The sequence below is a fragment of the Clinocottus analis genome, unplaced genomic scaffold (assembly GCF_023055335.1).
Source record: "Clinocottus analis isolate CAN_PGR_092001 unplaced genomic scaffold, fCliAna1.0.p SCAF_13, whole genome shotgun sequence".
NCBI lineage: Eukaryota > Metazoa > Chordata > Actinopteri > Perciformes > Cottidae > Clinocottus > Clinocottus analis.
The window spans coordinates 18,542,501-18,563,756 of NW_027175854.1; the positions used below are offsets into that span (position 1 = coordinate 18,542,501).

Below are 21,256 nucleotides of genomic sequence, written 5' to 3' on the forward strand. Positions count from 1 at the left end.
CCGGGCTCAGAGACATATTGGATCACGGCACGGCGAGGATATAAATGCCTTCCTGTTGGAGTCCGATAGCAGCCCCTCCTGCGGCCGCAGAGGACAGATCTAGTGATGTAGTGCTGCACAGCAGCTCTGCTGACTCCAGCAACACGGACCCCCAACAAAGAGCGCAGGAAAACTCACTCGAAAGAGGGAAAACAAGAGTTTCCAGACCGCAGTTTGATAGAGCGAGAGAGAGAGAGAGGACAGGAGAGAAGGGAAAAGCTAAATAAAAACAGAAGGGGAGAGAAAGGAAAGTCTCCCGCTGTCCCGTTTTCCTAAACCACAGCGTCAGAGGACGAAGCCAAAGCTCCTGAGTTCCTGTAAACCATCCTTCAGCCTGACATGTGAGGGACGAGCTCGCAGCGGCTCCTCTCGCTGTGTTGCACGATCACGCTGACGGCCTCATGCCAGGAAGGTAAACTGCTGCTGTCAGCGATACACCGCACATTTAATGCTGCAATGTGTCCAGCAACTGAGTCAACATGCAGTTAGAACCTGCATCACAGTGAAAACAAGAAAAGACAGCGATGTCGACTCTTATTACTTAGAAATGTGCAACACAGGTCTGGAAAATGAATCAACAATTTATCAAAATTGCAAAAGAGCCAGCTGCAATTTTCTAATTAGTGTTAAAATACTATCATCTTCTACAGACTTGTACTTCCTAAGTTGTTCAGCCGTAATATTCTATTCATAATATTCCATTTTCTCTGCATCATCATCACGACACCAGCAGGAGGAGAAAACACACGACTGACAAACAGAGAAGCGACTCGCTGCTGGAACGTGAGCAGGAACATGGACGTGTTTTACACACACACACACACACACACACACACACACACACACACACACACAGAACACATCTCCACTGGATGTTGGTCTGTTGTGATGAATCTGTGTCTCACTCGCCCACATGCGTCTGAATCTTAATGTCCATGTGTTTCCATTCGCCTCATACATGATATGACATGTGCACGTGAGCAAAGACAGGAAGAGAAACACAAACACACACACACACACACACACACACACACACACACACACATAATGTTGCATGTACAACGTATTATTACACGGCTTACTTATAGTACAAACATGTGTAGCGGCTTATGTTCCCAAGCTGTGCTGTGAGGTCCACAAGAGCGCACACACACACACACACACACACACACACACACACACACACACACACACACACACACACACACGGGGGTATTAGCCGTACCCTCCCAGCTCCGGCCAGACCATCTCAGATCCTTATCTCAGTCATTATGAGCTCGCTAATGAGCGCGGCCGTTTCCCACGCCCGTCTGTGTTTAGTGCCACTTGCTTAACAAGCATGTGGGTTCAATCAGATAAACGCAGCAGAATGTGTTTCATTTGCTGCGCGGTAGCACCCCGAACACTTTGCAACCCCCATGGTACCCCACTGAGCCGAGGAGCGCCTCAGGGAACCTCGAGAGCGCTTGTGCAGGAATAAAGACGGTAGAAACATTTCAGAAGTCGCTCCTCTGACTCGATACCAGCTGCTCTACACACACTTAACTGTGTGTGTTTTCAAATGAGCCAAAGCCTCCAGTCTGTTAACACCAGGAATGATGGATGTGTGTCCTCCGTGGTCGGCCTCACCGGGCAGCGGCCTGGAAGCAGACCTCCACATCTCACCTCATTAATCTCTGCTTTCATCTCTCTCTATAATTCCCTTCTGCCAGACGAGCGCTCGGAGCGATCGTCTGGCTCTATGCATGCGCTGCATGTGCTGCGTGTGCTGCATGTGCTGCGTGTGCTGCATGAGCTGCATGTGCTGCGTGTGCTGCGTGTGCTGCATGTGCTGCGTGTTCTGCATGTGCTGCATGTGCTGCATGTGCTGCATGTGCTGCATGTGCTGCATGAGCTGCATGAGCTGCATGTGCTGCATGTGCTGTATGTGCTGCATGCGCTGCATGTGCTGCAAAACAACCGTAGCCCCGCCATGTGGCTGTCTGGTGGGCGGAGACTCTTACACAACGTCATGAACCGAACCGGACCGTTTGGTTGAAATCTTACCGGCGGATGCAGATCCTCATCTCTTCTCCCGCAGGAAGCGCATTGCAGCAGCATGTCTGCTCGCATGCAGCATCTTTAATGACTCTGAGAGCACGGAGGAAGACAGACACATGTTGTGTTGTTCTTCTCGTGAAACACAAATCTGATGGTCGACTTGTCCCATCATGAGGAGGATGAGCCGGAGGATTTGATGGTTTCAACAGAGCTCGATGGAGAGTTTGGTTCTCTCTTTGTGAGCTTCAGACAGATTGATGTCAGACAATAAACTGTCCTTCATAAAAGAGGGAAACTAATATGATTAATACTCCGTCCAGCCCCATTAGGGAGATTATGATAGATCATTACGCTTTGTGTTTTTAGGACGTTGTCATTCAGAGAACTATGGTTTGGGTTTACTTTTAAAGGAACATTATTGGTAGAAAATCCTAATTAGCAACTGGAACGATCCACGATGAGGTTTAAATCATTTACCAACACAAACGTCTGGCTGTGTGCAAAGAGGCTGAAGTATTGACCCTGAGATCCTGGCACATATGTGAAAAGCACATGGGGGCGTGTGTGCACTTCTTATAAACAAAGAGCTCAACATAATGTGTCTCAAGACAGCCATTTGTTCCCAGACTGTCGAGCTGGAGCTGCAGAGCGTTTATGGATTATATGACCACGCAGCAGCATATTGACTCGTTAACCTTTTACCTTTCTGGGCAACACGACTTCTTTTCTACTTGCAACTTTGACCTAATCCATATTTGTCATATAGCTAACATCAAATATGTGACGATGACGGTGACAATCGACCCGCTGTGATGGATATTTTACAAAACCTATATTGCAAATTCAAGTTGTTTAAATGTGCGAGAAGAGAAGATGGATATCTCTCCCAAGTCCAAAGCCGTGAATCAAAGCGCCTGTTGAGCACCGAGAGTCTGTCCTTGAAGAGGAAGAAGACGTCGTGTGAGAGACAGACGCAGTTCCACATGAACAGACAAACAGTGAGCAGATCCTGTAGCAGGATGGAGGCCGTGAGCCTCGCGATGAGGTCGTCGTTGGGGTTTTGGCCGCGTGTGCGTCGCCTCCCGGTGACCCGGCTCGCCATACGGGGAAGCCATTCAGAGTCTGCGTGGAAGAACAAACGCTGTACAGAGCGGAACATGCTCGGCTCGTCTGGCCGGCGTAAAACTCACACTCTGCCATCGCACGTTCAAAGCGGCGCTGCTTTCTCCATTAACGGTTTCCATGGAAAACCAGCAGCCAAATTCCAGAATTCCCGGTTGAAGTGTCAAGCTGAGGCTGCTAAAGAGCCAGCGTGTGTGTGTGTGTGTGTGTGTGTGTGTGTGTGTGTGTGTGTGTGTGTGTGAGAGAGAGAGAGACAGCGAAGGTGGGGGGAGAAAATACGAAGCAGAACAGAGAAAAAGCTGCTGTTGTCTGGTTTTCCTAAACCACAGCGTCACAGCAGCGAGCCAAGCGAGCGAGAAGAAACACGATGAAGAGGAAGAACACGCGGTGTTTCATGGTGGCCGCTCACTGACATGTAATTGTAATTAAAGTCATCGCTGCTCCGTCGGCCTGGCAGCAGGCGGCGTCTCGTGCCACGCCTCGACTTTCCACCTGAGCCGACCAGAACCAGAACAAAACGAAGCCTGTGAGACGACCACCAGGATGGAGCCTGAGTCTGGTGGACGGGGAGGAAGATCACTCTGAACAAGTTCCCTCCAGCGTCACCGAGTCTGTGGTCCATTGTGGTTCATCATCATCATCATCATCAAACCTGAGGCACACTGTGATGATGTCAGACGGCGTGTTGATGACGATGTCATAGCAACAACTCCCCGACATGAGGGCGTGATGTCGTTCTGGTGCGCAGCTGCAATGCACTCTGGGTGTCGTGAAGACACTTTGATGAGCATCGCCTGAGTTCAAACAGGGCGGCGCCAGTTTCAGGTGATGTTGCTCGTAGGCTGAACAGTGATTTGCAGGTGAGAGTGTGTGAACACACACTCTCACCTGCAGCTCCGTCACCGTCCAGCTTCCTGACGGGCCGTCAGGCGCACGCCAACACTCGCTTCACTTGAAAGAAGTGTGCGAATGTTTTCCACCAGCTTTACATTTTCCATTCTGTGTGTGTGTGTGTGTGTGTGTGTGTGTGTGTGTGTGTGTGTGTGTGTGTGTGTGTGTGTGTGTGTGGAAAAGACAGAGACATGCAACTGGACACAGACGCACGGAGGAAAGCCGACTAACAGAAGCCACATGTTGCAGTCAGTGAATTTGCTTCACGCTGCTGAAACGTGAACAATGGACCTGCTTGGCTCCATCACTCAGGTCCTTCTTCTGCTTTAGGTTCAAGTCCCGTTGACGGTGTGATCGTCGTCTATGAGATCTTCTTCGGCCACCAGGAGACGTTTGTTCACCTCTGATTGTTTCAGAAGAAGTGAAACAGGTTATTTTACTTCTAGACCCGAGGAGCACCGAGACAGTTTGTGTCTGATAAACTGGTTCACACACGGATTTTAATTCAGTTATTTAACGATATTAACTATTAATACATACATGGATGGTTTTGTTATAAAGTTGTTGAAGTCAGTCAAATCAAATTGCTCAAACTTCTCAACTGTTTCAGGTATATTTTAAATGTAAATCAATACTTTAAACTATATTTAAACCTTTTACTCATGACTTTAACACTGCTGCATTGTAGCTGATTGATGTGTGTTTTATGTGCACACACACACACACACACACACACACACACACACACACATGCAGCAATGCATGCACACAACCAGCAACACGGACACATGCACAACTCAAACTTTCCCTCTGTCCCACTTTCTCTTCCCTCCAGTTACGACTTGAGTAACATCTGAGACGCTGTGATTTTGTGTTTGAGTGCATGATCCTGTCCTCATCTCCTGATGACAAAGCCCCTCCCGTCATCCCTCATGCCATCCAGCCCGCCAACATTAAACCCCGTCTGTGCTGGATGCAACGCAGAGGCAAGAAATGGGAGGAAGAGAAATGGAGAGAATTAAGGAGGTTAGAGAGAGAGAGAGATCTTTGCAGAAATGAGTGGCTTTAAACACACAAACACACGCAAACAGAGACGCATGAAAACATCCCAACAGACACAACTCAACGGGTTATGAAGTGGTGACGGTGACTCATGCTCACTTCACTTCCAGGGCTTCCCCGAACCCGTCAGGTTCGCTGTCTGCAGTGCGGATGATAACTGTTCAATAACTGTGTCATGACCCGGGCGTATCGTCTGATCTTACCTTCCGACCCTCTTGGCCTGTCAGTCCCGCCGGGCCCAGGATCCCCGAGTCGCCCTGCAACACAGAGCGGCAGCAATGAGCGGCAGCAATGAGCAGCAGCAATGAGCGGCAGCAATGAGCGGCAGCAATGAGCAGCAGCAATGAGCAGCAACACAGAGCGGCAGCAATGAGCAGTCAGCGGCTCACAAGGAGCTGGCGGGTGAGGAAAGAGGACACACAGTACCTTCTCTCCTTTAGGTGCTGGCCCAGGTGACATGCCAGGGTCTCCTTTTCTCCCCTGAGGAGAAACACAGAAGAAAGGACTTTGTGTTGGTGGAAATCAACAAAATGTACCTCTGTCCCCGAAAGCACAAGGAGGCGTAGAAACAAAAGAGCCTCTCTGGCCTACACCTTTCATTTGGGAGAAAAGGGATCAGCTGACAAAAGCTCGGCTCTGTAAATCCCAGCGGAGATAAAAGGATGATGCACAGCAGCAGGATTGAGTTATCAGGACTGATAAAGTCGTTACGGATGCTTTCCTTAGTGGCAGTGTGTGCCGCCTCACACAGCGAGCCTCATTGTCAGCAGGTAACAATAACCTCAGCACATCAAAGCTTCGCATCGGAAATTAGCCTGAGTGCTGAGTGCATGGACCCCTGCTATTTACAGCCCTGTTTCATTCATCGACCATGAAAGAGAGAGACATCAAACACTCGGGAGTCTTTCTCTCAACACACCTGCCAGGTAGGAGAAGTCTGCTCGGCACCAGAATGCACGCTTCAATCACGACGGCACGGTTGAAGTATTTATCTACAGGACTCTTTCTGCTGCTGCTTCCCTCCATGAGCGGCCTGTTTGTTTCACTAACATCACTTTATCGTTTCTCTTTACGTGCATCTTAAAGAAGAGATTCAATGTTGTGTTACACACTAACACAAACTCAACTTGCAAAGCGCAGTAAAGCTCTCTAATGACGTTGTCGGCCAGGTGGCTTCATCGAGCCTGCAGGCGTTCTGCTCGCTGCCAAGGAAAAGTCACAAAACCCGACACGAGACCACAAACTGAGTTTTTGTTGCATGAATTCGACAACCAAAGATATAACGTGTTAATTAGTGAGGTTTAGAGGTGCTGGTAAGTTAATCTTGGTAATTTAGTTTGGGACCGAGCCAGATAACTACTTTTTATTTGAGCCCTGTTAGTGTTGGACGTTGTCAAATCTCAGAGGAAGAGTTTGGAATTTGGGGAAATAATCCAACAGACCTCGAGGAGGACATAGATACAGCTCTCCTTTCTGTATGATAAACACAAAGCTACAGCTAGCAGCTTAGCTTAGCATGAAGACGGAAACGGCTAGTGACTGCAGCTTATGAGAGGAGCAGCTGATGGTGAGAAGAAGGCTGTAAAAAGTGAAGAATGCAACAAGGACCGGTCTGAACGACATCAGGGAGACGAGGACAAACACACTCCCTCCGGCTGACAGGGGAGGTCGGCGCCGCTGCAAACAGTGGTCATCTATGCGAGGCGTTGTCATAAACGCTTTGCATGCAGGTAGCGCTCCTCGCTGTGTACCCGGCGCACACAGCGAGGAGGTCAAGGCTGTTTGCTGCAGCGGACGTCGGCCCAGACAATCAGACCAGGGATGCTGAGAGTCGGTGCGGGGCAGGGTCATCTGCTGCTCTCGCCTTAAAATTAGACAGATTTATTTGGAGTTCTCACTTTCCTACTCGTAACATCTTCCCCCCGGAGCTCTGATAAATCACTTCTGCACCGCGGGGGTCCAGCTGCCCGCCTCGCTCTGCTCGGGTTGCATCGGCCCAGAAGAGGCACGCCGATGCGTAAACAGTCCCAGACACTGGAGACGACTTGGGACTTAAATCAAGCTGACCTCCTGGAAGCTGAACAACCTCCACGACCTTTGAATATGGAGGACTTTCACCTCTGCAACACGTGTTAAAGTGACACAGTCGTGGTTGTAGAGTCTCAAACTGTACTGTCGTGAACTTAGATGGCCTCGATTCTCCATTAAGACTCTCCATTATGGATTCCAGCTGATGGAGAGGAGCTGAGAAGCTAGCACATCCTCGAGGGGTTGCCGTTCCCCTCGGAGGGAGCAGAGCCTCACAAACCTCTTATTGCATTAGTCCAAGAGGTACAGACGCATGCGATGGAAAAATCAATGTGTCTGCGAGCTCCTGAGAACCAGAGGAAGGCTGACTTGTGATCATTAGTGAGACCGAGAGGGATGTTAGATACCTTGAGCCCGGGTGGACCAGCTCGGCCGGGGTTTCCATGAGGACCAGCGGCGCCCTGCGGGGAACACATAATGAAACGTTATGGAGATCCTAATCAATCATCATATTGGGATGAAGCTGATGCAGACTGTGGCTTTGCTACTGTGAGACCAGAGTCGGTCTGGAGAAGCTCAGCTTTACGCCGCTTTAACGTATTTTCCTTTACATCAGCTGTGCGTGTGTGTGTTGGGTGGTGAGGTATTTGGGGTTGTTGTTGGGGGGAGCTGATGGAAAATGGGGCTCTGTGGAGCGGCTTCACCATATGGATGTGGTTTCCCTGCCCCCCTGTTGCCTCCACAATGCACAACCCCCCATCCACACACACACACACACACACACACACACACACACACACATTGGCCAGGCTTCTTAATGAGTAATGCAGATCATCTCGTATCATAACATTTTGAATTCCTTGGCCGGTGTGCGTTTCTGCACGCGTTGGCCGTCGCTGAGGAAATGAACACAACTGTGTCTGAAGGCAAACAAAGCCGGCTCCACAGTAGCAGCACATTGGTAACGCGAACCATCTCGACCCGTCCAGCTGCCCCCCACGGGACGGGTTAGCAGAAAGCCGCTGGAAGCCGGAGAATAAATCCACACCGATGTTTCTCTGGTTTGAGTCTGCAGCCGCCGGATGAAGAGAAAGCGCTCGTCGCTCCGTCTGTCCGACCGTCTGAATTCTCTTCCTCTGAGTGACCTTCTTTCCGTGGATCTCTGACCTCGCGGCTGCCCTCCACGTGGTGGGGCACCCTCGGGCCCCCGACAAGGTCAAAGGTCGAGCCGGCCAGAGAGGGCGGAAAAAAGAGTCACAACTGCTTCAAGAGCCGGGTCAGCAAGTTTCACTGAGGTGAGTGAAAGTAAATGAGGAAGGATCTGGTCTGCAGCATCAATATATATATAAATATATATATATATATATATATATATATATATATATATGTATATATATATATATATATATATGTATATATATATATATATATATATATATATATATATATATATATATATATATATATATATATAGGGTGACATCCAGACAAGCAGCTCTTCATTATCCAGCAGAGAAAAGAAGAAGAGTCCTGTGGGGTTCAGGCTGGTTTATGCAGCTCAACAAAAAGCCTTTTGAGTGAAGTTGAAGAACAGACACGCTGGTCGGGAGCAGACGTGACAACATAAGAACATAAATGCTTTTTTCTGGAGCTGCTCCTCTTTTCAAAGGGCGCTTTGATGACGGTCGTGTCTGATTCAGGTGAGACAGGAACCAACAGGACTTTTGGCCGTAAGGTGTCGTTATCTAACACCGAACACTCACCGTGTCCACACTGAGAACAAACGTAATATTCAAGATGCTCCCGACTTTCCTCAAACTCTCTCTTCCTTCCTTTCACGTCCGGTTTCTATCCAGCTGACGTTCCCTCGAGAGTCAGCGTGTCCAGATAGTGTGAAGGCAGGCTGTGCGTGCCCTAAATAAACTGCACCAAACTAGACATGTTTCAATTACATGCTTCAAAATGAAGCCTGTGGCTTCCCGCAGCCTGGGCCGTGCACTGGAAGGCACCGGCTGGCACCGGCGCTCGGCTCTGGGCTCTGGGCTCCATGTCGTGTCCCTCTCTCGCACAACAGGTGCCTAATTAGAGAAGACCGGGGCGTGGCGCTTTGCAGGCCGAGGGCCATCAAATGGAAAACCACCGGCCTGTGAGCGGCGACACAGGGCGTCGCTGCGGCTCCTGTGGTCAGAACTCTGCAGCTCTGTGCGATTCATTACGGTTCTAAACTGAGACAAAATGGTCAAAATCTAAAGAAATGATAGCTCCTAATGTTTCACGTTATGGTCACATGCGAGCCGCCCGCTCCGAGGTGTATAAATATCTGTGCTTAGGTTTACAGAAGTCTATATCAACGCCATGTGTGCAACTTAAAAGACATATTGTATATGCACTTGTTATTCCAGAGATTACACACAGAACGTTTCAGGGAAGGCCTTTTGATGGGAAACGCCGTAAACACCGTCTGACATTCAACACAGGCTCGTAAAGATGTATATGCAGCCAGCGTATTAAAGATGAAAGAGATTCTGTATGATGCTGTGCCAAATGACAGCCGAAGGGGCAACGTCTGATAAACTAACATTAGAGCAAGAGCATAAAACCACTGGACGTCTTCTACATTAAAGATCCCAGACACACACACACACACACACACACACACACAATTTTGCCTCCGAGGAAAGTGTTTCTCTGTTGGTGTAAGTTGCGATAGCTCTTCCATCTGCAGGATGTGCAGCTCGGGTCTGAATAAAATCACAGGGAGAAAGGTGAACTTATGAAGCTGAGCTGGTGAAAAGCCAACCATATGAATTAATTTGCTTCAAAAGCCAACATTATTAAAAGCTAAATACATATGAAAAGGGAACTAATAAGTAGTCCTAAGTATCATTTAGGCATTTTCAACAATAAGCTCATGATGGCCATGACAAGTTTTAAAATTACGACGGAAAGCTAAAGAGCTGACTTCATGCCAAACGTTTAACATCTCGTATTAAAAATGTGCATAAAGGAAGGCTGTGACTCATTATACTGTTATTACAGTGAGGAGAGATCCATATAAACACTTCACTTTGGGAATTATAAAGACCCTGAAAGCTGTCGCCCGCCTTAAGAAGAAAACTCCTCTCATTTAGTTCTCAATAGTTTTCCAGCTTTCTATATGAAAAGTCCATCTGGGATGTGAATTAGCTTCCCTTGCAGGTGAAGCGAGCTGGGGGGAAGCATGAGGAAAGATGGCCGACTTTCTTTTTTTTTCCGTCAGACAAAGACCCTTTTGACCCGGCGGCTCCAGACGAATACGCTCAGCCATCTTCATGCGTCCACCGCACGTTTCCCCTCACACCCTCGTACCAGCGTCGCCGCTGCACACCTGCAAACAGACTCGGGAAGGGCTCGGCCCGGCTATTCATGGCCACCGAGCGAAGGCTTCTTTACTGACGGCGGTTGCTTTGGAGACGGCGTCTCACACTCACATGTGTGGGATCAGAGGTCAAGGTTCATGGGCGGTAGCTCGGTGGGCTCAATGGTGCTCTGTGTGTCATCACGCAGACTTTCAGTAATCCAATGCTACGGAAGGTCATTGGGGAAAAAAGCACTGGGAGCGCTGTCTCCTCAGCAAACACCCGGCTGGAATTTATTTTCTGACATAAAAAGAGATGACGCTTATGATCGAATCATGCAGCTTTTATCAGTCTGCAGCTTTTAGCAGCTTTTAGCAGCTTTTAGCAGCTTTTATCAGTCTGTAGCTTTTATCAGCTTTTAGCAGCTTTTAGCAGCTTTTAGCAGCTTTTATCAGTCTGCAGCTTTTAGCAGCTTTTAGCAGCTTTTATCAGTCTGTAGCTTTTAGCAGCTTTTAGTAGCTTTTAGCAGCTTTTAGCGGTCTGTAGCTTTTAGCAATTTTTAGCAGCTTTTAGCAGTCTGCAGCTTTTCTGCAGCGTAAATTCAGATTTTGAGTTAATTTATAGTAGTCTCATCTCACCAAGAGGGGAGTCATGTTTATAAGTGCAACCTCGCAAGTGCGTAAGTATGTGTGTGTGTGTGTTTGTGTGTGTGCGTGTGTGTATAGCTCGGTGTTTGCACTCACACATGGCAGCAGCAATTAAACTTGATAAATGCTTTTGTTTACAGGACAGCTCCATAATCTGTCTCACTCTTTATATAGGCAGCTCATAAACACGGCCACATATGTCTGCGTCGCACCGGCGTGGGATTAGTGCTGTAGCATGTACACACTCCTGTGTGAGCGTTAAACAAAATGACTGTGAGGTCAGAGGCAGACACTGGCGGCGAGTTTGCAAGCGACCTCTGTTAAAGTGGCATCAAAAGCAACGGCCTTTACAAGTGCTTCTTTAGTGAACGGGCTTGTTTTCATTGTTTGCACATTGCAAACCAACCACTTCCACTGACAACGCCGCAGGCAGCTCAACAGCTGGTTTTCTGCGGTTGACAAAGGCCACGTCTAAGCCGCCGGGATGTAAATCAAAAGGAGGTGATACGTACTGCTGATGAATGAGGTCATGAGGAGCTCCACTAACAACAAGCTGCAGTCTGAACCGTTAGTCAAAACCTGTCCAGGAGACACTCTCCTTCAGACCCTCCAGTTAAATATCGCACATATTTTCATAAAAGCTGCTGCTGTCAAACTAAAATAGTTCCACTACACAGTCATACTTATATAATACTCATATAATACTCCAGCAAGTTCACGCAGCTCTGTGTTTGGACTTTTCAGCCCAACAACAGTTGTATTACAGGTAAATTGGATTTGGATCATTAGGAATCCGGCTAAGTGGGCCTGATGTTGTGGAACTGCTACGAGCCGGGATGGGAGGTGCTGCGAGGGCTTAAATAGCTTTAATTAGAGCCAGACAAAGAGCTCCTTATGCATCTGCAGTGGTGAGGGATCACAGGGACTTAACGTTTCTCAGACTCAGACAGACACAAACAGTAAGTCAGAATTTAAAGAAACAAACACACAAAAAGTTACAAACTGACTGAGTCGCTTGTTTGTGGTGTTTATCAAAAGTTTTGTCAAAAGCTTTAAAAAAACAAGACAGAAAGTCGACATTCAACTCTGAGACGTACGTCGAGCTTTAAGCTACATGCTAACATCAGCATGCTAACATGCGGACGTTTAGCATATATAATGTCAACCAGGTTCCCTATCTCACATCGTTTGATGTGTTAGCATGCAGACATTAGCGGAATAGTGCTAACACAAAGGAGGCCGACAGGAATGTCATTCATCAGGTATTTTATCATAAAGTTTGAGCAATTTAAAATGTCGACCTGATGATGCAACTGGAGGGAAAATAAAGGATCCACCAAAGTTATGACAGCTCATCCTGAGCGTGAGTATCTGTGAGTCACGGCCATCCGTCCAACAGTTGTTGAGATACTTCACTCAAAACCACACATGTCCGCCTGCTGGTGGCGCTAGAGATAACAACCTTTTCATGGCAGTCTGTCCGATAACTTTTTACATACTTAAAAATAAGTCTTCCTGAATCTATTCAGAGAGAAATTCCTCCCAAAAAGACCCACGAAGGAGACTTTATCTCCTCAAGCGCTCTGGAGAAAGAGGCCTTTCATTCGTCCGGAGCAGGATTCCTATGAAGTGTCGCCTGCTGCAACAGCTCAGAGAGGAAAGTCCAGTGAAGCCATGTGTTCTCTGTCTGTTTACAGGCTTTTATGAGGCATCCTGTGGCACAGCCAGCCGTTTGAAAGGCCGTCTTTATAGGAGCTTTCCTGTTTATGCTGAGGGGTGGGAGGTCAGCGCTCGCAGCCTCGTGCTGAATACGGTCAATCTGCCTGCATAGGAAAACTTTGTGTGTGAGTGTGTGAGAGTGTGTGAGAGTGTGTGTGAGTGTGAGAGAGTGTGTGAGCTGAGTGAAGGGAGGGATTAAAAGTGATGTGGGAGCCTGGCTTGGCAGGTTATTATTGTAACTTTATAAAATGGTTCAGGACTTTGGCCTCCAGGCTGCAACACACAGATACTCTGTCCTCTATGTCCTCTCTATGTCCTCTATGTCCTCTCTATGTCCTCTCTCTCTCCTCTCTATGTCCTCTCTCTGTCCTCTAGGTCCTCTCTATCCTCTCTATGTCCTTTCTATGTCCTCTATGTCCTCTCTCTGTCCTCTCTATGTCCTCTCTATGTCCTCTCTCTTTCCTCTCTATGTCCTTTCTCTGTCCTCTCTATGTCCTCTCTATTCTCTCTATCCTCTCTATGTCTTCTCTATGTCCTCTCTATGTCCTCTCTGTCCTCTATGTCCTCTCTATGTCCTCTCTATGTCCTTTCTCTGTCCTCTCTGTCCTCTCTCTGTCCTCTCTATTCTCTCTATCTTCTCTATGTCTTCTCTATCCTCTCTACGTCCTCTATGTCCTCTCTCTCTCCTCTCTATGTCCTCTCTCTATCCTCTCTATGTCCTCTCTGTCCTCTCTATCCTCTCTCTATCCTCTCTCTATGTCCTCTCTATCCTCTCTCTATCCTCTCTCTATGTCCTCTCTATCCTCTCTCTATCCTCTCTCTATGTCCTCTCTATCCTCTCTCTATCCTCTATGTCCTCTTTCTCCTCTCCGTCTTCCTGAGTCTCTTCTCTGCCACGAGGCTTTATTTAAAGTCTGTTTGTGTGTGAGCTTTTCGTCAACGTGTGCGTCAGAAGCAGTAGCAAAAACACAAACAAACACACACACACACCACGCGCACACAGAGAGACACACACACAGTAAACCTACACAAAGACACACTTATTAAAACGGTTCCACACGCATTTAAAATCCTGGGATCAAAACTATTTCCAGAGGTTACAAATGGCCGCGTGTTTGCAGAGCTGGAGGCGTGAAGACTCACCCGAGGACCCCTCTTGCCCGGCAGACCCGGCTTCCCTGGAGGTCCCGGCAGTCCCTGAAGAGAGAGAGAAAGAGTGCATTGAGATGATCTTACGCTTCTATCTCACCCCGTCACATCCATCAGCTCATGGAGAAGGTGTGTTTCCACTGAAACGTCTCAAGGTGATGAGAGTTCAGTCTTATCCATCAGGAAGTTCTTCGCCCGCGTGGCAGGAAGCCGCAGCAACACTAGTAATAACAGGTCATTTCCTGCGCTGCTCGATGCCGCTGTGTGGCTCCATCGGCCTCGTGCTCATTCGTTTTCTTTTAATCAAAAAAGAGGAAGAGGAGAAGTGAGGAAAAACAGAGCGCTAAACCTCCAGGGCTCCGGATCCTGATGCAAATTTGTATAAAACGCTCCATAAGGAATTTTTAAATTGCTTTCACTGTAAATGAATTACAGTATTTTTACGACGCCGTTAAATTTGATGCCTGAAATAACAAAGATATGAGGATCCAGTAAAGAGTCAGAAGCATCTACCATAAAGCGCGGTGTGAAAGTTTGACCCGATCTCCGGTTTCATCGGCTCATTTTTCACGAGGCTTCGAACTCAAAGAGACAAAGAAAAACTTCAAAAACAACTTTGACTTCAAAACGACGCCAGCCCAGAGAGTAAAGGTCGCCGCGTACGTCGTGTCTGTCTGCGTCTGGTGCATCGCTCTGGAGCTTATCACTGGCCCCCCACCATCTTCCTGCAGGACGACGACCTCCAGGGGTGAGACCACCACCCTCTTTACAGGTGGGGTGCTCTCTGGTGGCCTCAGGACCGTCAACACCAACACAAGCTCCGCCTCCACAGCGCCGCCCTCCTTCCTCACACTTTGTTTACTCCTACTGTCTTCTTCTCTCCTCTCGTGTCCATCTTCTACTCATTTCTTTCCTGCCCTGCAGAGTGTGTGGCTTGACTGCGCTCCACTCAGGGAGGTATATGTTCCCACATCAAAACACATTTTCCAATCACCAGATTTCAAACAGTCTGATGTCAAAAGGCTGTTTTGGGTTACGAGCTTCAGACTCGCTGACTGCGCCTGAGAGGAAGCTGACATGATGCGTGCCACCTGGATGCACTGAGCCTGGATTATGCACTCAGAGTTGTGTTATGATCTGTGTGATTAATGGTTTCAGAGTTTAAAAAATATCGCTCCAATTCGCTTGTTTGGCTTTCGTTTAACAATTATAACTCAAAAGCACCGGAGTGCACAGCGCAAATGTGTTAACTGCAGAATAATCTTGTTTATTTATGTCAAAATAAACAGCTTGACAGGTCTAATTGTTGTTTCAGTCCTCAGGCATTACAATTTAACTGAATACAAACACCTTGTTATGAGAGTTATGAGAGTTTGGCTTCAACCATTTAAACTCAAAGTAAACGCTAATCTCCAACTCTCACTTTCAGCAATCACATAAAACTCAAGAACATATAAACCACAATTAGGTGTGCGCTGGAACAGATTTTGAAAGCAGCAGCGAGGAGCCAGAAGAGCTTCAGACGGAGGGAACGCTGCCGTCTGCATCCTGCAGCGTCTGCATCCTGCAGCGTCTGCATCCTGCAGCGTCTGCATCCTGCAGCGTCTGCATCCTGCAGCGTCTGCACGCTGCAGCGTCTGCACCCTGCAGCGTCTGCACCCTGCAGCGTCTGCACCCTGCAGCGTCTGCACCCTGCAGCGTCTGCACCCTGCAGCGTCTGCACCCTGCAGCGTCTGCATCCTGCAGCGTCTGCACGCTGGAAACAAGAGTCTGCACAGTCTGCTGTGTCTTTCAGGAGGAGACTATTAACACTACAGGCAGCAAGAGCCATGAATGATACAGCTGTTGGCTGAAAACTCAATGAATGCAATGCTGTGTGTGTGTGTGTGTGTGTGTGTGTGTGTGTGTGTGTGTGTGTGTGTGTGTGTGTACGGCTGAGAGACAGAGTGTGCACATGGCGTGTGTGTTTATGAAATCCAAACTATGTTGAAAAAGAAGCTTGACCGGGTTCATCTGGGATCTTCTCAAGCGCTACATTGCAACACACACACACACACACACACGCACACACACACACACACACACACACACACACACACACACACACACACACACACACACACACACACACACACACACATGCATACAACTGCACACTCACTTTGACATGAAGCATCAGTTTGATGCCTGCAATATTCTCAGATAATAATCTGTGCGAGTCTAAATGTACGATCACATCAATGCATTTAAATCAGAAGCTCTGACAAAACATCCACATTTCTACGTAAAGCCGAAGCCTTTTATTCAGATTGTAAGTCTTCCTAAGCCGAAGCTGGAGCACAGTTTTGATGATCGGTGTCATTGATCACATATTTGAACGCAGCAGTTCTTCAGTTAATTATCTGATAACTTCTCTAAATCCTCCTTCTCCAATCCATACACGCGCTTCGTATTGAGATTGCAGGCCGTGTTTTCTAAATTGCAGTAATTTGGTTCAATGGAAGTGCAGTTTGGACATCAGCGGAGATGCAAACCGCCCTCTGCAATCTACAACGCAAATTACAGACCATACAATGACTAAGCAAGGCACACGTATCAAACGCACAAGCCTCACACCTCACACTGAAATTACTCCCTCACAAGCTTTAAATACCAGTACGGACACACCCAGAGGGGCTGAGGAGCCATCGAGGCTATCGGTCAGGACACATATAGAGGCGAGGTAGATAATTATGTAAAGCTCTTAACATGATATAACTCCTCAGCACAGTTCATTTGTGTTTGATTAACAACTTTGTGAGTGTGCATTTGTACATTTCCTGTAAAGAAACAGCCACAGTTTTATGAATTATGCAGCTGAAGTCCAGCTCGAGTGTTCAGTCAAGATGCAACTGAGATGCTTGGTGTGAAAAAAGGTGGAAATAGACTCGGCCTGCCTCAGGGTTCCCGCTCCGTGTGATGTAGGCCATGCCTACTTTAGCGCTGAATCGGGAAGCTGAATGATGGTGTTTACTGACTGCTTTGACCCCTGACCTGGCTTTGAAAGAGGGCCATGAGACCTCCACTCGCTCTCTACGACAGAGGAATCTGGTGCGGAGACGGCAAGGCGTCAGAGCTGACACGTCACACCAGCCTGCAGGGTTCAGTGCTCAGAGGAAGGAGGGAAGGAGGGAAGGAGGGAGGAAAAGGTGGGATTTCTAACCTGTGTGGGAAAGGAGATAGAGCGACATTAACCTACATATCTCTGTGGTCTCTTAGACTCCAGACTCAGACCTGACAAAGCCTGAGATGTCCTTAATGGAGTTTACTCCACTCACTTTTAAAACTTTACTCACATAAACTAATCATTAAACAGCTGAGACTTAGACTGCTTCTTTTTCTTCACCTTGACTTTCCAGAAGCTTTAGTTGTGAGAAGCCAGGCTAATGCGTCAGCTTCAGAAACTATTTAAAGATGCGTCATCACTGTATCTTCTCATTTTATTGCATGTCTGAGCTCTCCATCATGCACATACACATTGTCGACCCATGTGGTGTCAGCTGGCCCTCGATTGATCACAGTAAAGTGAGCTCATGTATGCATCTATTGTACTTTTACTTGCCTTTTGCCTGTAGCAGACACACAAACACACACAGTACCAACCCAACGGACCAGAGGTGCTTACCGACGGGCCGGCTTCTCCTTTCTGTCCGATACCTCCAGCCAGCAGGGAGAACTGGGTCGGCGGCAGCTCCCAGCTCAGGAAGCCGTCGGTAGCCGGCGGCGTCACGGCGTTGTATGGAGACGGTCGCGGGGTGACTGGAGCCTTGGTGGTTCTGGCTTGCTTCGTTGGCTTGGTGACCGGCTTGGTGACCGGCTTGGTGACCGGCTTGGAGGTTTTAGCCGTCGTCGTTTTAGAGATCGGTGGTTTTGAAGGGTTGACTTTGGATATCGATGGTTTGGAAGGGAGAACTTTGACAGAATTAGTTTTGGGTTTGGACGGAGTGGCTTTGGATGGCGTAACTTTCGGCCTGGGCGTTGTTTTCTTGGACGTGGTGGGTTGTGGTTTCTTCGGGAGTGCACCTTGTTCTGATAAGGCGGAGTCGGGCTTCGTCTTGGAGGGTTTGGTGCTGCTAGTGGCTGGAAGAGTAGACTTCTTCTTGATGTCTGTTCCTGCTGTTGCCCTTTTGGAGCTGTTGTGAGGAGTGGGCTTTGGGGCCGGGGGCTTGGAGGGTTTGTGAGTCGAAGCTTTAGAGGTGCTGGGTCTTGGGTTCGGGGGTTTGGTCGGCGGTACTCTTGTCCTGAGTGGTGCTGTGACGGTCTCGGTCCTGGCCTTGGGTGGCGGGGAGGCCAAACCGAGCTGGACCGTGACGGGCACGGAGGTGATCACAAAGGGTGTAGGAACGGTCCCGGGGCCGAGCTTCATCGTTTGGGTGGAGGCCACATGCCTGACTGCCGAGGCGGCGGCGGCGACGCTCCTGGCGAGGCTCTTCCCCGCGGGCTTCCTGGGCGTCTCCGAGCCGCCGCGTTTCGGGGCGGCGGCGGTAGCTGTGACGTTTGCTTCTCGCGGTAGGATGGGCAGCAAGGGAGGAAGGTTGGGCCTGTACGTGTCGGCTTCCCTGCACTGTTTCTTAATGTACCTGCAGTAGTTGTGAGCCGCCTGTGCAGAAGGGACCAGCTCGAATTGGCAGATGGCTCCTTCAAAGTGCGCCGAGGCCTGCTGATGGCTCGTCCTCCCCAACAGGAAGGAGCCCTGGAGCTCCGGAGCCGCTCCCTCCTCGCTGTCCCACCCAAAGTCTGCATGGACACTCTGCTCTCCGCAGGAGGCATAAAGAGTCACTCTCTGTCCGTTAATTCCCACCGCCAGCTGGTGCCACTGGCCATCGTGGGGCTCGTAGGGCAGTGCCACCGAGGTGTTGGGTCCCGCGTGGAGGACCAGGCGGCCCGGCGCCAGCTGCAGGCCCAGAAGGAGCTTCTTGCGGCCCGAGAGCAACGTGAAGAGGAAAGCGCTGTTGACCCGGTGCGAGCGCACACTCAGCACCAGTGCCAGGTTGGGCCAGACGGCCGGCGGGATGACCGAGCGCAGCGGGGTTTCAATGTGCGCCCGCTGGTTGAGGATGATGCCCGACCTGAATGGAATGACCCCTGCAGGCACCGAGCGCGACGGTTTCTCTCCCTTGAGCCCCAACTTTTGGAGGATGTCCACATCTGCATGAAAGAGAGAAGACGTTAGAGGTGCAGATCATCATGTTGTTGTTTATGAAGGTCACACATCAATAACAACAATACATGTACTATTATGTGCTCTCTTGTAGTACCTGGGAAGAATATCACTATTTATTTTAAGTCTAAACACTTGACATTATCCTACTGATCTTTAATATTTGACTTCATGTTTTATTATAAGTTAGTTCTTTATCTTCTTGTCTGCTCTGTAACCTCACCAGAGAGAGATGAAAAATAAAAACACTCTAAGTCAATTCATCCACGCTCACCGGGAGTGAATCACAGCGGAAAACAGTACAAGTCAACACTACACTGGCTCATGAGAATATTTTCCAATAACTTTCCGTTAACAAAATAAAAACAATCTACACATGACGGGCACGGCTATACATCATGTTTGACTGAGCAGCAGTTCACAAAGTCATGGAGCTCTGCAGGGTGAAGACACAGACAGAGAAAAGACGATTGAAGCAAAAATGAAAATAGATGCAAAGAATAATAAACTGGCTGCGTTTTGAGGTGAGCAAACTGCTTCTGTCGGCCGTCTGCTGCGACTCACGGCCAGAACAAATGACTGTGAATAGACCAACACGGACATGAAGCCGGGCTGATGATAGGGCGCTGTGAAGGGACCTCGCATGGTTGCAGAGAGATGCTGCGGTGGCTTTTGTGGTTTTCAGCCTCACGCTTCTGTCCAGAAGAAGTTTGACCTCGTGAAGCATCAAGCTGCTTTCAGCGAGCAGACAGCAGATGGCTCAAAGTATTCCATGTTTTTTTGCAAATTCCTCAAGGAGCTGCTTCCCCTGAAGTGTAAGACTGATGTGGTCGTGTACAAACAGCTCAAAAGGACAAGAAAGAACAAAGTCAAAGCCTCGTGGTTACACATTTAGGATCTTCAGCTCATGTTGCCTTCCTGTCTTTGGTCGTTGTATGTTTTCTTGTAGAAAGCGCCGTGATGTCTGTCTGTTCTTTCCACTTGAAATATTGTTTGGGTTTACAGCGAGCAGCAAATAAACATCATATATATAAACATAATAACTCAGACATGCAAAGTCAAGCAAGAGCAACTTAAACCAGAATGAAGCCCGGCTCCTGATGCATGCTGGGCTTTTCTCTACCCATGGTCAAGTCACAACAATGAAATGTATTCACAACTTCCCCGTTGTCTTTGTGAAGACTCCTTCATCCCGATGGGTACGTGAGGAATGTCCTTCGCCGTGTGCGGATGGAAACATGGCGGCTGGTGGAGCTAACTGTGACTTGTGACTGTGGAGCTCAGTGAAGGTTTTAGGAACCTGCAACGCAACGCACAACCAGGCTGGAGGCCTAATCCTCTCCTCGAAGGCCCACAAACTCCCCTCCAGAGGAAAGAGGCGCTGTTGGACCCTGTTTGGAGCTAACTTTTGAGGCGCAGGGGGCCGAGTTCAGCTTCTAACATACATGACAACATTACGTAACCTCCACACCAATTAGCGCAGCTGAGTCATTACCGTTGCATGTTAAAGTGTATGTGCCTCTTTGTTTTAAGGCTGTCGGGGATGAATGAGCCACATCGGCATCATCAGAAAACCCTCCCCTCTTCCCTGCTCCTCTTTCTTTCTCATCAATGGTGCCAGTTTGGAAACTCAGAACAAGACCACAGGGACCACGAGCGAGTGCAGCGTCTCCCTTCCTCACGGAGGCAGAATACAGTTTCCAGTCTTTCCGCCAACGTTGACGCTCTGTCGGCGTTTCAGTGTTCGGGGTCCCGCATGACCTGTGATCTCAGACCCTCCACGTCTTCATTGTCTCTGACCTGTGGTCACTGGGCCTTGCCTAATGGGGACATGTGTATAGAAAAGATAGAAACACGGGCCCACAATGTTGATGACATGACAAAGTGGGAACGCTGAGGGGAAAGAGCGACGTCCAAACCGTGGCTGGAGTGGTGAGAAAGGACTTCAATGAGACGCTTGTCTTCTACAGCACACGGCTGGCTTCATTAGACTTTATATAATTGCAAGGAAAGTTTAGAAA

At 48.6% G+C, this 21,256-nt stretch overlaps 1 protein-coding gene across 1 annotated transcript in view; it reads right to left on the reverse strand.

The window, feature by feature from the left end:
- col27a1a (collagen, type XXVII, alpha 1a) overlaps positions 1–21,256 on the reverse strand; it is a 66,349-nt gene that overhangs the window by 35,992 nt on the left and 9,101 nt on the right. Inside the window, exons 3-7 of the mRNA XM_068574519.1 lie at positions 17,700–19,222; positions 14,030–14,083; positions 7,590–7,643; positions 5,581–5,634; positions 5,358–5,411 (exon numbers count right to left, since the gene is read on the reverse strand). Of these exons, the coding sequence (XP_068430620.1) occupies positions 5,358–5,411; positions 5,581–5,634; positions 7,590–7,643; positions 14,030–14,083; positions 17,700–19,222 (1,739 nt within the window). The remainder of the gene's footprint in view (positions 1–5,357; positions 5,412–5,580; positions 5,635–7,589; positions 7,644–14,029; positions 14,084–17,699; positions 19,223–21,256) is intronic.